Source organism: Onychostruthus taczanowskii, unplaced genomic scaffold (genome assembly GCF_017590055.1).
Source record: "Onychostruthus taczanowskii isolate IOZ18803 unplaced genomic scaffold, ASM1759005v1 scaffold14, whole genome shotgun sequence".
NCBI lineage: Eukaryota > Metazoa > Chordata > Aves > Passeriformes > Passeridae > Onychostruthus > Onychostruthus taczanowskii.
The window spans coordinates 14236874-14253062 of record NW_024498573.1 but is presented as its reverse complement, the minus strand read 5'-3'; the positions used below and the strand labels follow the sequence as shown (position 1 = coordinate 14253062).

Genomic DNA, 16189 nt, shown 5'->3' with positions numbered 1-16189 from the left:
AATGTATCACTGTATTTAATTGATGTCTTTAACCCCCTCCCTGACACTTGCATTGCCACAAAAGATGGTGTGCCAGCTCTTCTTTCTGCCTCCTGTGATCCTCTGGCTCTGGGTCAGCAAGAGGACATGTTTTATTAGCAATAATGAGCTTGAGACAGGAAAATAAAATATTCCTTATTGATTTATTGTGCCCTAAATCAGATTTATTGGAGCAGTTTAGTTTTGGTTATTCATGGTGAAGGTTTTCTAACCCTCATGACCTGTGGATGGTCCCTGCAGAATAAAGATGACTCTGAATGTGACCAGTGTGCCTCTTCTATACCCATCTGTGAGATCTTCCTCTTTTGGTGGCTCTAGACACATTCCCTTCCCATTTTTTCTCCTCTTTATTACTCCTTTCTGAGATTGCACCTCATGAGGAATCCAACCCAGCCCTCATGATCCAGCCTGGGACTACTGAGGGTGGATGCAGAGCTTTGTGCCATCACTCCCTTGGGAGCTCTGCACTCTGCTCAGGCTGTGGCACACAGCAGGAAGGGAAGGCAAAGTCCTGCAGCTTTCTTCATGGATACTGAAGAGCTCCTTTTTCTCCAGGGTTTTCCCCATCTCCTGCATAAAGCAGGATAACCACCTCAGGTCCTCTTTGTCTGTCAGAGCTGGAAACAGCACCCTGCAGCTATGTCTGCCTTGGAAATCCTCCTGGTTTCCAAAAGCAGTGGATGGCAATTAGTGTGACTGCTGTAGTGCTTTCTGGTTTTCATCCTCATCAATCAGTGGTGCTTTTTATTTGTTCAGTTTCTTTTCTGCCACCAGAGCCTGCATAAGAAAGGAAATGAACAGCAGAGTGAATGTGTAGTTTGGACTGGGACTGCAAACAGCTCTTTCTGTGACTACTGAACAGCAATGCTGGCACTTCAAAACTGACATGTCAAATATCATTGCTGGCTTCTCAGAAGTCCCTGATATTACTGGAGCACTTAACTCCTGGTTTTAGACTCTCTTTTAGGAAACTCTGCCCTCCACCTCTTCATCACTTACAGATAGTTTAAAATATAAAGATTCTGTTTGTAACTGTAGCTTCTAGATCTAGAGAGGAAACGGAGATTGAAAAAAAATCAAGCCATTCTTCAGCCATTTAGTTTTCTGTCTTCTCTCTAGGGACCATACATTACACTCCCGTGAGATAAAATGTCTAGTGCAATTATTCTTCACTAGTGTCCGCATCCTCACAGAACCATTACTAGCCGTGCCATGGTCTGTGTTTTAGTTGAATTATCTGGGCATCATCAGCTCTTCTCCAAATAGCTGTTGAGGGAGCTGAAATCTTACAGCACTTGTAAAAGCAATCATTCCCAAACATTTCTTGTTTGGACAAATGACAAAGCAGTAATGAGAAGAAAATGCTCATGTCTGTAAACTCGACTCAAGCTGCTGTTCTTTGAAGAGACCGAGGTATCTAAGAGCTGCCAAGCTGTCCTGTGACTGTGCAGTCCTCAGCAGGCAGATGTCCACGTTCTCACAAAAACATTAACAGGGAGGCCAAGGATTTGAATGTTGTGATGAATGTTTACTCTCCTGCGCTGGAGTTGCTTCAGCTAAGGGCCAGAGTTACCAATAAAGCAAGCAAAGGGAGCATGGCAGAGGCTGGCTCCTGAGGATGACTTTTGTCTCATGTAAATAATTACATGACCCCAGGAGCCATCAGACTGCATCTGTCACCAAACACTTGGGGTTAAATTGCTCTATGCCTCACAGCAGCAGTGAATTTGGCTCCAGCTGACTTTTATATGTTTTCATTTCAGTTTTATACCTCAAACCTCCTGTCCCTTTAGATCCAAGCTAACATTTCTTTTTGTTTTTCTTTATCCAAAGCTGCTCTTGTCTTCTTGGGTATGAGGGGGAGAGGTGTGAAATAAACCCAGATGACTGTGAAGATAATGACTGTGAGAACAACTCTACATGTGTGGATGGGATCAACAACTATGTGTGTCTCTGCCCTCCTAATTACACAGGTAAGAAAGGGCCACAACCAGAGAACAGGAATCCATGAGGAGTGCCTGAAGGGAAGGGTCCAAATTAATGTTTATTTAGTGCATGAGCATATAGTTAACTGAAAATCTAGTCCCCTTCTAAACAATCCGAATCTCTTTCTGGAAAAATGTTAATTGTACTAATATTGCAATGTATGTTCTCACAAACATGGCCACTGTCTGAGTCAAAATACTGATGCCTCATTGTAAAATACATTAAAAAACAGTATTTAAAGGATCAGAGAAGTGTCTACTTCAGTGTGCACATTCTCAGTACTGAGCCTCATATACACCTGTCCTGAACCTTGGAAAACCTTGGCTTAGGGGGCATGGCTTTCACCTGAGGTCTCAGAGCTCTGCATGTGTTACACACAGTGAGCCTGACAATGTGCTGCTAAATTCCTGATCTCCATTTCACAGCTGGCTGAGCAAAGGCTCTGTAAGAGGCTGCAGGCTCTGGTGTTGTCTTCAGTGTGAGCCAGGTCAGGGAGCAGGGGCAGCTGCTGGTCTGTGGTCACAGGGCTTGGTGATGGAGTCAGGAATGGGATGAGTGTCTCCAGTACTGTCCTGCATTGCAGATAAATTCCCTCCTAAACCTTCTGCCTGCAGGAGTGGCTTGGTTTGAAAAGACAGGTGTCTGCTAAGGAAGGCAGGAGCCTCCTCTGAAATGGAAAATGTAAACCCCCTCCCTCCCAATTGTTATAATTTTGAAATTAAGGGGCTTTCAGGCAAAGATACTCGGGAGCAGGAATAACAGTTCTTTATTCGTGAGAAAATTAAAAAAAAAAAAAAAAAGCCCAAAAAACCCCCAAAACAGTGCAGTAATACAAAACACCATAAGAAAACTGCCCAAAGAACAGCAGAGAACTGCTTCACAAGCAGGAACAGAATACGCACAACCATTTCCAACCTAAGACAGAGAGCAGAGACTCTCCTAAATGGAATCTAAAAATTGTTTTGCTCAAGGCATTCTGGAGCATTCCATGGACTCATTCACACAGCCCAGCCCACCTGGCTCAGCATGGAGGGTGAGGAAACACCTGCAGGAGCTCCTGCTCCAGCCTTTGAAATGGGGTATGGAGAAGCAATGAAGGGCTTCTTGTAGGCTGGAATATATTACATGTTAAGAGATTTAATGAGGATCAAGCTTGAGTGCCTGAGTAAGGCAGGAGGAAAGCTTCTAGAATTTCCAAACTCTTAAAATACTTTTGTGGCTGATACAAAGGAGGCCCATGGTAAATCTTCAGCTGAGAAAAGCCTTATGACTCAAATGTACATTTATTGGGTCTCTAAAATGATATTTCTGCCAAAACCTAAAAAAAAAAATTCAGCTTAGCAAAGTAAAGAATTTTGCTTGTAGGATGTTGAGCCCATTGTGCTTACTTGTGCACTATTTATGTCAGCTACTCTTGGGTGGTTTCTAACAGAACTCAGTGCAAGGAGGCAGAGTCTTTACATTTACAACAGGATATGGATTTGACCAGCCAAGAAAAAACATATCCAGTAAGGAACTGAATCCAGCATATATGCAAATACACTTTCCACAAGATTATTGCAGATTTTTTTTTTCCAGACAATAAAGGTAGGAAAAAACTAGATTGGGATTTCTTCTCAAATGGCCATCTGGATAATGTCTAGGGAACTCATGTGATAGTCAGAATCAGTTTTGAAATATTTTTACTCAACTTCCAGTGGGTTTTGTTTTGTTGATTGCAGACTTTGTTGGTTTTTGTTTGTTTGTTTTTTTTTTTTGTTTTTGTTTTTTTAACCTGAATGTTGTCTGTGCTGTGCCTCTGTTGATTAGCAGGAGTTTGTCAAATACCAGAGGTCACTGTTGTCATGGGGGTAATATACAATCACACAATAAGCATGTGCTATCATGGTGCAGGCAATAAGCTTGGTTACAATTGGGAAAAAAAATTATTGAAGAAAATAAGGAAATACTTCCAGAAAATACAATATGAATCATAGGAGAAAAAGGTTGCAAAAATAGGAGTGTTGCTTAAATTAGAATCTGAAGAGTTGAAATAGTTAATGTAGCTTAAAATAGGAAGAGTTTGGTGAACTGTGATCCCGGAATTGCCTTAACCTGCTTTACCTACATTTTGGAGGGGGTTATTTCATCAAACCTGATCAGTCCCCTGGCAGGACTGACTGCGGTGCAACTGGCTGGGCTGAAATGTCCCTCAGAGCTACCCCTGGCCTCAGAGCAGGGCAGGGAGCAGCATGAAATGGCTGGAAGAATTGAAGCCATCAGCCAAACAAAAGTACACACAAGCCAAGCAAACCTGAGCAATGGCTTTGAGGGTCCTTATGAGTTGAATCCAACCACAAGAAACGGGGCATCATGTGAAGTTTCTCAGCTGACTGAACAAAAGTGGTGGAAACGCCATGGAAGCACAGAGGGAAGTCATGAAAGCACACCTTGAAATGGTTTGTGTGGCTGACCTGGAAAGAGAGGGAGCTGCTGGCCAAAGAGTTTGACTGAAGTCTCCAGTGACACCCAGGGCATCTCTAGGTATATTCTCTTAGATGAACCTTTTTGTACTGAAGGAATATCTGACACTGCTATGGCAGTATCTATTAAAAACAACAAAGAAAAGGTAGGTGCAGACGAGTTCAGTATTGCACAGAGTATGAAGGCCAAGAGTTCAGAGAGAAAGCAGTTCTCTCCAGGGCTCAGGAGTGCTTATTCCTGTGCTCAGAACTGTGTATTGAGGTACCTGCCTTTCTCTGGTGCTAAATGTTGTGTTACCAAACTGTGTGTGCTCCGGCTTAGCCGGGTGTATGGATTTGATCTCTTTCTTTGAGCAGAGAAAGGCAGGCGTGTACAGTCCAGGGAAGCAGTTTCCCTGTGAAGTATTCTGGGGGACAATGACCTCTCAGTGCCTGAAAGGGCACAAACATGCACAGCCAGACTGTGTCTAGCAGGACAGAAAATGTAGGTGATATCTCTTTATGTTGTACCTAAATATTATCCTTAGTTCTGTTGTTAACAAGTAGTAGACAGAGTAAGGTGGGGTTTTTTTTCTTTTTTTCCTCAACAACATTTGTATGGAAAGTAGAAATTTCTTTGAAAGGTTGACTGGCTGGGTTTTGTGGCTGAACAAATCCAGACCATCCATTTATATCAGTGTAATTTTGCAAGAGTTGTGGGTTCTATGTACAAATGGGATTTCTCAGCTGTAGTTAACCCCCATGTTCAGTCAGGTCTGTCTTGCACTGGAGCTGTTTCTGCACTGACAGCCTGGGATGTTTGCAGTAACCGGAGCTTAGAGGTGCCCAGCTCAGTTCTTGCAGATTCCTGCTTTTCTCCCCTGCCAAGCAGGGAGCCTGAATTCCTCATCACCCCTGTGCTCTTGGATGTCACAGTGCTGGTAACAGGGCAGTGATATTTCAGTAAACTCTGCATTTATAGAACAAATGTATGCTGTAATACAGAAAACAGTCTGAATGCAGGGAAGAAGATCCAAGAGTGTGTCTGTGTGTTGTTCTGTAAGAAATAGTTAGGGTCCCCCTTGGCTAAGTTGAGCAATGGTTAAATCATGATTGTAAATCTTATGTTCCTAAATGAAATACAAATTAAAAATGAATGTGTTGAAAATTTTGACTATTGACAGAGTCACAGTATCCAGACTTTGGTTTTTTCCATACCTTAGTGTGTTCCTGCTCTATCTGCTGTTTGCCTGGTTTTACTTGTTATAGCCTTTTTAGGGAACAATATCCCAAATTATGATGCATGAATTTTGCTTTCATTGGTTGGAAAAATGAAGGCCAAAAATCTTTCTTCAATTAATAAGATTTTGCAGTGTTTTCTTTTAAAATTCTTTGACAGTCTTTCCCCCGACTCAGAGTAGATGAAAAATGGCCAATTTGTTAAGTGTCTGCTGAGGAAGGAATTTCCCACACTCCAGCACCATTTCACTTTCATTTAAAAAAAGAAAAAGCCCACACCAAAAAGCAGCCCACGCTCACACAATAGCCTCCTTCCTAGTTCTTTTCCATCTATTAACTTTAAAACAATGTGGAATTACAAATGGATTCCATGAAGTAGTAAATGCAACTTAAAGAAGACAAAGCTGAGAGGAGGCAGACAGCTGAATGCCTAAGAAAGCTTCAAACCCATACCCACCATCACCAGGTTTCCTCACCATTCTTAAATATTTTCAATATTTGTTGCCTGTGTTTAAATAGCCAAACCAATACTCATGCTGTGTAGCAAAGTCCTGATGGCTTTAATTGTCAGCTGATGTCTGCTTTTTCCTGTGCCCAACTGGTTATTTTAATCCTGAAGCTGAATTATAAACATGTAATTCCTCCAGGACAATCATGCACCCAATCCAGCCAGCTCTGAGGAGTCTGGGGCTGTTTTACAACCTGCTTGGACTTTTGGTGGTTTACAGCTTCTCCTTGCAGTTTTGTAGGCTCTCCTTCCCTTCAAAAAGAATCATAGGGACATTAAAAGAGAAGGATATGCATTAGATCAGTCACCCTGATCTTGCCCTTTTGTATTTTCCTAATCTCTGCCTTTTTGGCTGTAGCATGGCCTGTCCCCAGCTATTGACACAAACATTGTGTTTTCCCTTCAGCTTTGTGGTGTAGGAATGTAGGGCAAAATGCAGAAAGTTTTCCCTTCCATTCCTTTTTCCTGTTCACTTCTGTTACAGATCTCCTTCAGCCCATCACTGCTTTGCTCATAGTCCTAGAATCAAACACAGAATCTCGTCCCTTCAAAGCCATCCTGTCCTCAGCCTCGCTGCCCTCTGTGCATCCATGTGAAGAGGGGCACAGAGGAGCAAATGGGCTGCACCCAACATGCCCTGGGTACTTTGAATGCTTTGGTGCTTTGCCTGCTGGTTTATTTGGTTTTGTTGTTTGCTGTGACTTTTCCTCCTCCTGTCTAATTTTAGCAGAAGTAGAAATATGTAGCACTTACATACCAAAAAAAAAAAAAAAAACGAAACCCTAAAACCAAAAAAACCCAACCAGAAAATATATTCCTATTTGCAAAAGATCCTAAAAAACTTCAACAATGCAATGCCCTCACCTCTTTGTTCTGAAACCTAAAAAAAAAAATAATTAGTGGCTTCCACTGCTGAAAATAGGTCTTTACTAAAATACCCAGTAACCCATGGCCGAGAGAGGGCGGGAGCAAGTGTTTTAAAATAGTTTGCCTCCCTGGGAAAAAGCTACAAGCAGTTTGTATCACTGAAAAAAAAAAAAATCTCTCAAAATCTCAAAAGAAATAGTAATAAAATAAAGCTAGGAACTATTTCTGGTTTGATGTGTTTGGATGAGAAGGCTGAGATCTTTTTTACCTTAGGGGACCTTGTGGTGTGCTGTGGTAGATGGTATCTGAGAGGTCTGCAGCTCTTTTAGAGCCCAGTTCCCTGTTAGTGATTAGGAGCCCTTTTCCTGGAGTGTCCCACTGTGGTAACTCAGTCTGGTCAGAGCCCAGCACCACTGCAGCCAGACAGCTCCAGGGAGAGCTGCACCAATGCAGCCAGGGAGAGCTGCACCCATGCAGCCAGACAGCTCCAGGGAGAGCTGCACCAATGCAGCCAGACAGCTCCAGGGAGAGCTGCACCAATGCAGCCAGACAGCTCCAGGGAGAGCTGCACCCCTGCAGCCAGACAGCTCCAGGGACAGCTGCACCCGTGCAGCCAGACAGCTCCAGCTGTGTGGGGCTTGTGGCTGTCCCCCCCCCCATGCTGGAGCCCTCCCATGGCTGGGCTGCTGTGGCACCCATGTGGCACCTGTGTGGCTCTGTCCCCCAGCCACCCCTGGACAGGCTGAGGGGGATCATGGCACTGAAGCTGCTTTTCCCCCCCAAATTTTTGCTACAGGAGCAAGGAGGTTTGAGGTGGCGTGGTTCAGCTTGTGGTTCCACAGGGATCTGGACTGCCTAATAAATGCTGAAGGCTTAACAAGTACTTAACTATCAACTCCTTTTAAATTTTGGAACTTCAGCCATAATTTCCTCAAGACAGAGAAAATTGTGGTCAGAATTTAGTGTGTTTTCTTCCTTTGTATTTGAAGGAGTTCTGCCTTACATGGAAGTTTCTCAGTTTTAGTTACTTGGCAGATATGAAGTGTACTCGCTTTCTGCATGAAACACAAAAAGGCACCCACATTTCCCAGTTGTGTAACTGGGAATGAGAAGTGCTGGAAGACCTGGAAGGTTTGGGCTTTGTCCAAGAGCCTCAGCCCATTTCCAGCCCTGTTTTATGAAGAGAGAACCACATGTCATTGCTATCAGATTGGACTCTTATCTGACCCTCTGGGAGGAAATAGGACAGCAGCTGGCAGTGCTGCAGCCTGTCTTCAGCCTCAGTGTGGGTGTCCTGCTGTGCTGGAGTGCTCAGCTCCAGGATCTCCTCTGGTCAAACTCCCCTCTCTCAAATGTAAAGTGGCATGTTTGTGCAATAAGATATACCAGAGAATTCCTCCTTGTTCATCAGGACACAGCATGTCTGCAGGAAAGTGGAATGTCAGCTACTGCTGTCCTTTAGGATGAGCAGAGTGAATTCATCCTCAAATGGGATCTCAGAGTCATTAAATCCAGTCTGTCAAGAACCACAGTGGGAAACAAGGAAATCAGTCAGCTCCTGAAGAACTGTGTGCTGTGGATGGGACCCAGGCTGCAGCAGTTCTTGGAGAGCTGCAGCCTGAGGGAAGGAGCCACGTTGGAGGAGTCCATGAAGGGAGTTCTGTATGGGAGTTCTGGAGCAGGGAGGAAGGAGTGCTGAGACAAAGCATTTTTAACAGGCTCCAGACCCATTCCCTGCTCAGACCAGCATTAATCCACAGGGTGTCCTCTCTGCCAGCCCAGGAGGAACATCTCAGATAATGTGTGGCATCTCAGGTGTCACTTGCTGCACTAGATTGTGGAGATAGCTGAACTGATCCTCAACTGATTCCAAACAACTGGAAAATATCCATATGAATAAATACAGCTCAAAAATGTAGGGTGTCCAGCAAAATTAAGCTCTTTCCCAGACACTGTGGTTCTGAGGAATAGTGCTTTAGGCAGGTCACCACCTTGAAGGGGCACTGGAAACTGTCTGGTTCAGTTAATGTTTCACACACTGTATCGTGTGGCATTTGGGATGTTGATTATGATTTTTCTTACTTCAGCAGTGCATAGAACACATTCCTTTTTCGAGATTCTGAAACAGTGAAAGGATCATTATTTCCCTGCCCAGATCTGCTTTTACCCATGCTCCCTTTGTTGAACCTTAAGTTTAGGGAGACTTTCTCCTTGAATCTGAAAAACAAACTACTGTGGGAATCCCAGCATGGGATCAAATTTATGGGTTCCCACTTAACAGGTCAAAATCTGGTTAGTGAAAACTTGGGAGTTTTTAACAATTAAGACAGGATAAAAAGCATAAAGTAACTCTTTGCCTGCTAAGTATTGTGGGCAGTGTTTGTCAAGCAAGAGCAAACTTCAGTGATCATGCAGAATTTACTCTGCTACAGTGCATTTCAGGTGATTTCTTTTATATTTTTGTATCTAACATGATAGCATTTGCTGCTGAAGGATTTTTACAGCGTTTCTCATTTATTCATTGCAAGTTGAAATAGTTTGGAAGTAAAAATTTTTTATTATTATTTTCTTAGATGAGATTTTCATCAAACATCAACAACATTCCTTACTGAATTACTTCCTTGGAGGAACACCCTGTCTGTTCAACCCAACCATTTTTAAGTTCAGTGTTCTAAAACTTCCAATTGGCACTGACTTCTTTTTAATGACTGAGCAGAGAGAAGGGGAAAACAAAACACAGCTAACATTTCTTCCAATACAATTTATTAGATATAAAATGAGTAATCTCCTATGAGAAAAACAACACAGTGTTTTTTATTAGCAGCAAAGAGACGAGTTCCATTCAGACTTACCTGGCAGAGCTCAGAATGTTGCAACACACTATTTAACCACTCACCCTGTGCAGCCTGGAAAAGTTTCCATGCTGTGGATGCAGGCCAGGCTTTCTCCATCCTTCCTTCACCATAAGCACGTTCCTTTTCTCAAGTAATATTGTGAAATTCTCAACAGCATATTTACTGCCAGTTCTGCAGGCCCTACGAAAGCTTCTCTTGCATTAAGGACAGGGATATTTTCTATGTTGTTTTGTCAGTATATTACAACAAAGTATCACCCAACTGGCACATGGAACAAAAGAAAAATAATTTAACTCATTGGTTGCAAATTGCTGCTCTACATTGTCTTTTCAGAACTGCAGTTTCACTTAAAGATAAATAAGTAAAATACTTTTATTGCATCCAGCTTCTCTTTTACTGATTAGGGAGGAATAGTGTAGCTTGGATCCTGGATTTAAAAGTCTAATGGGGCATGAAATAAATAGCTCTCATGACAGCACAGAACGGAAAAAAGATAGATGATTATTAAACTGTGTGTAAAAGTCATCTTTATTGCCCTATTGTTGTTTTGGCTTCGCTCTGAGACGTGGGGAAGGCTACAGAAGAGCCTGAGCGTGTTTCTTGGCAGCTCTTCATAAGCAATGAGCCCTGTGGAAAGCCCCTTGAAATTCATCGTTCTGTTGAAAAATAAGGCCAGGAAAATGTTGCAAGAGGCAAAAAAAAAAAAAAAAAAAAAAAAAAAAAAAAAAAAACCTGTGTTTCTTTAAGACAATGTCAGTGAAGGTGACAAGGGAGGTGGTTTTGAAGGGGCAGAATACCTTGGCTATTGTTCAGGGATTTTTTTCCTCTCTATTTTTTTTCTCTATTTTTTTTTTTTTTGCATGCATTAGCAGCAAAGGGAGATCCACCTGTTAAAGCTCCACCTGTCATTATAACTTGGTTCTAATCTGAAAACTGCCATATTTTGTGGTATATCAGGTTGCTCCCTTCATCTGTTGAGCATCTGCTTGCATGTTACCTATTCTCTTCTGCTTGGATTAAAGAGAATAAGTGTGCCTTGATGGAATAAAAGCATTATTTAGGATTAAAAGAGTTGTTTAACTGATTATAAAATAAATGTAGCTGTGGTTCTCCTGTCTGTTTTATAGAAGCACTTCAGAAACCAATGTGTACCAAAACTGGAGCTGTGATTTGAGAACATGTAGGAGAGAGAAAAATGGGGAGGTTGGATGGTTTCCTACACTTGGGAAAGCATTACACTGAAGTTCTCTCTTGTTTTAGCATGATCAAATATCCTCCACAAAGAGAAGCAGTGCTGCTAGGAGCTGGCCTAAGATGAATGTCCGGTTTGTTTTTAGGTTCACATAACTATCCAGTGAGAAATTTGGACTAGACCTTTAATTGCTGCACAGAGAAGCAGCCCTGTGTCACTCCAAAAAAAAAGAGGATCACATTTTTCCTCTGATACTGACATTAAAGCGACCAATGAATATTGAGCTCTCAGGTCTGAGGGCAGATTTTTTGGCCCAGATAATTTTCTGAGTGAATAAAATATGAGAAAGACATTGTGTAGCTGGTGCCTTGGGTTTTGCTTTTCAAAAAGTGTTTTATTTCCCTGGCATGCCTTCTGCAGCATCTACTGAACATTGGTGGAGCCTGAAATAATGACCAAGAGGTATTTTCTTCCTGAGATGAGGCTGCTCTAGTTGCAAGGCGTTCCCAAGTGAGCTCCCTAATGAGTGATAGATGGGAAAAATAACAGGAAGGATCCTTAAATGTTCCAAGTTTTGCATGAAAAATATCATTTTTTTGGATGCTTTGTTTGGTACCTAGCCTAGAATTCTCCTACATTTTGATAGTGGTGTCTTCAGAATGACACAGTGAGTCATAATATTTGACATTTGGGGAGATTTTTACTGGATCTCTAAGCACTTGTCAAGACTGTTCAGAAGAATACTTTAAGAAGAATTATGATTTCCTTTGAGAGTTTTGATACTGTTCATATTTTTTTAAAGCCTGTTTCCTTTGCTTCAAAACAAAACAAAAGAAAAAATAGAAACTTCAAAAGTATGTATTGACCATTTATAGTGAAAGGACAGTTGAAGGCATCTATCCACACTCTCTTCAGTTATTAGGTGGTCTTCCAAAATTATTTCCAGCCTAAGCTCATTTAAACTCTTTTAATGTCACAAGCCAGTTATTTTTTTTTGATGTTTATTTTCACATAAGTTCCATAGCCCACGAGGGAGATGGGGAATATCAAGATGACAAACTGGCAGCTCTGCAAGCTTTGTAGCAAGATCTGACCTGTTGAGGACTCCCCATGTGTGGAGACACGAGGCTTGACTCCATTTTCTCAGAAGGCTGATTTATTATCTTATGATATATATTATATTAAAATACTACATTAAAACTATACTAAAAGAACAGAGAGAAAAAGATCATCAGAAGGCTTGAAAGAACAGGAATAGAATAGAATAACAAAATCTTGTGACTCTCAGAGTCTGAGCATCTGCATCTGTGATTGGCTCTTAATTAGAAACAACCAACATGCACCAATCACAGATGCACCTGTTGCATTCCACAGCAGCAGATAGTTATTGTTTACATTTCTTTCCTGAGGCCTTCAGCTCCTCAGGAGGGGAAAATCCTAGCAAAGGATTTTTCATCATGGTGGCACTGACCTGTTCATGTTCAGGTCTGAGGGAGTGCTTTTGTTAGTTTTTGGGAGGGTTGGTGGCCTATAGACTTGGGGTTGGCAGTAAACAGACCCATTCCACTTCTGCCACCTCAGCACGTGTCAGCAACAACAACAGCTGTCCCCAGTGTTCACAGCTATAAGAACAGAACATCTCTCATTGCTTTTGAGGAGCAGCGAAGTACAGTGGCCAGCCCCAAGCCCAGATCTGTTCCCTGGTTCCCATGGATCTGCAGTGTTCAGTTTCTTTGGCACATGCCCTTTTCTGATCTGGATACTTTCGTTATGTTTGCACAGGGTTTGTCCAGGGCTGTGAAAACACTTGGCAGCCGTTAACAGTTGTGGCTTCCTGGGATTTCTTGGCTCCAAGTGGAATTGCTTGTCCCGTAGCTGCTGCTGTGCACAATAAACTGCTGTGCACAATAAACTGCAGGATGCCATGCCAGACTGCCCTGGCAGTGCCCAGCCCAGCACAAAGCCAGGAGGGTGTGTATGGCCCACGAGGAGGGGGTTTGTGCTGGCAGTGCCCCCTCCCATGGGTTGGATTCCTGCTCTCATTTACAGTTGACAGCTCTCAAAAGCAGATCTAGGACACATTCGTGTTTGAAACACACAAAACCAATTGAGTAATTTAGCAAATACATATTATACTTCCATTCTAAGAGGAAGAGTCATATCAAGAGCTGCATATCTTGTACTGGGGGGAGGCTGGACACGTGGGAGGAATAACCTGACAGAGCAGTAGCACCTGGGGGAGTTAACAAACCACACCTATCAGCACCAGAGTCATCCTCAAAACTGTGCTCTCAGCCAGCTCGCCAGATCACAGAACTGATAAAAGATGGATGGCTCTGATTTGCATTTTCCATCTGAAGTTTGATCTTTGTGGTTTGCTTGGCTTGTGTTTTCAAGTGTTTCTCTGTAACCACTAGAGTGTAGAGAAACGTAAGGATTTTTGAAAATAGCATTTCTCCCAGGACAGGTGGAGCTGCAGCTCCATGAAAACCTTCCAGAACAAAGCCAGCCCACCAGTGCCTCCCACATTACCCTTTTTCCCCATTCCCATGACCTGTTGCTTATGTGATGGTGTGTACCATGTACAGGCACAGAAAATACAGATAACCTTGAAACCCTGCAGATGTGCTCCTCTGGTGGAGCTGCACAGGGGGCTTTGGGACTGTAGCTTTTGGGGAGTTCTATGTTGAGATTACTTGACCTTTGCTTTTCTTGCAAGGCTTTGGGAGATGTGGGGTAGGTTTCTGTGTGATTTTGGGGAAGGCAAAGATCTCTGTGGTCTTTGGCTGGATCTCAAATCCTGGGGTACTCAAGTGTGACCTAATAATTTAGGACTCAGAGAAGGATTGTATTTAAATAAACTATCACGGGTTGAATGTTCTACAGCTATTAATTATTAAAACTTATACAAATCCAGGGAGGTTCGTGGCATGTTATACACCATACCTAGAAACAGCTGAGCTGGGCTTACATGAGGTAGATTTTTTCTGAAAAGACATCATCTCCTGTGAGCACAATAGAGCTAGTACTTCTCTTATAAATAGTGAATGTTTTATAATTGCATGCAGTCCTAAAGCTGGTTCCTATTATGGAGAGTCACAGAGGTTTTGGGGGGAGGGTTTGTGGGTTGTTGTTCTTTCCCAGAATGATGTCCAATCAGCTTCTTTGGCAGTGTATTAACCATGGCTGAAATATGTGCCCGTGTGAAAATGTTACGGTCTAATAAGCAACTTCACTTTTGTGTCACTTTCTTGCTTTGAAATAAGAGGTTCTGGGTCAGGAGCTGCCCATTTGATCCCTGTCTGTCTCTAAGTGGAGTTAATACGTCAGTACTTTTTATACCAGGCTCTCAAATCCATGTGATAGAAACACTGTGGTCACTGTAGGTCAAAGGAGCTGATTTAATGAAGTCTCATGTGCCCTCAACAAGCAATTTTGTCACTTCCTGCTGAACTACTGAGCTGTCTCCACTTAGGGAGATTGGCCATCCCTGGACATCATGGGTGTTCAGGGTTGTTCAAGCTGTGTTACAGCTTTTTTGCTTTTCCTTTGCCTCAGGTGAACTGTGTGATGAGGTGATTAACCACTGTGTTCCTGATCTAAATCCCTGCCAGCATGAGTCCAAATGTGTTGCCCTGGACAAAGGAACCAGGTAAGAGTGTGTGTGTATGTGTGTATTGATCTCTGCACAGAGGGCACATTCATCCATTGGCTTGACTGGGGTTGTACTGGCAATGAGTAGGGAGCAAAAATCACCAAAATTAACACAAATAATGCAAAACTATATACATTTCAGTTGTCTGTGCCATATTTTAACTTTAATGCATCCATACATACTTTTCTAGCTTTCTGTGGTTTACTGAAAATAATGGATATACTCTCAGAGCAGAGGAATTATTCTGGAATACAGCATGGCAATAGGAGAATTTCTGGAACAGTCACTGCAAAGTACCTTATCCTACATCACAAACCAAGGACAGTTTCCTTATGTGTTCCTTAGGGCACTTATAAATTCAAGCAGTGTTACAGGAGCCTGAACAGATCCAGAGCTGGATGGCTCCAGCTCAGGAGCTGCCTTTTCCATCGGCCTTGCTTGGCTCGTCTGGGGTTTGGTGATGTCTGTATTTGCATTTTCCTGTTGGGAATGGCATTGACTGTGTCACAGGGGTGAGAGAAAGCCTTGTGTTCTGTATGGCAGCAAAGCACCTGGAGCTTTGGGCCCGGGGACTTGTGAGAGGTGCACAGTGGCAGCGTTCAAGGCTTGTCTGAAGAGGGACTTGCAGAGCAATTTAGCAAATAGAGACAGTCAGCAGGAAAGTCCAGCTCTGTGAAAGCCTTCTCAGGAAAAGATCTCTGGGGACAAATCCAAGAGAGTTCAGTGCAGAGCGAGCTGCTCTCTGCACCTTCCCTGAGGCTGTGCTTAGAGCCACAGTGCAGCCCTGGCTGCTCACTGATTCCCTCACGGGGTTCTGCCCAGGAGAGGGAAGGCAGCAGGCTTTGTTCCTCCTGGTGACTTCCAGCGGGGGTCAGATTGTGTCCTGTGAAGCAACCAGCATGTCAGAACAGTGTAAACTGACACACAGCACATTGCAGGACAATTAAAAGAAAATGAACCAAAATCTTACAGAGGGTAGGTATCTCAAGGGCAGCTGACTCTCTGCTAGACAGTCAGGCAGTACAACACAAGCCTTTCTTTTGGGTGAAAAGCCTCCAGACAGAAATGTTTCCAAATCTTGAAGAAGATTAAGTTGTTAAATGATGAGGATGGTTCCTGAACTGATGTGTAGGCACTAGACAAGGAGGTGTGTGCCAGTGCATAAATGGTCCCTGATGTTCTTTCCAGGTTTCATTCCCAGTTAATCCATCATTTGGTTAATCCAGCACCTTTGGTTATTTCAGTAGCTACATCATGTTTTGAAGTGAAGGCTAGTAACTCAAATTGCCTTCTTTTAGAGCATGAAGGGTGCAGGCAGCTGTGGCCCTGAATGGTTTTCTCATTGCTGGAAGCATTGTCATACCTGCCACCCAAACAATTTGAGTAAACAAGATACTTTTTCTCACA

General features: G+C 42.8%; 1 protein-coding gene across 2 annotated transcripts in view; it reads left to right on the top strand.

The window, feature by feature from the left end:
• The window catches only part of SLIT3 (slit guidance ligand 3), a 471830-nt gene that overhangs the window by 420719 nt on the left and 34922 nt on the right, over positions 1–16189 (top strand). For both annotated transcript variants that reach the window (XM_041397819.1, XM_041397817.1), the window contains exons 29-30: positions 1873–2012; positions 14686–14779. In XM_041397819.1, coding sequence (XP_041253753.1) covers positions 1873–2012; positions 14686–14779 — 234 coding nt within the window. The remainder of the gene's footprint in view (positions 1–1872; positions 2013–14685; positions 14780–16189) is intronic.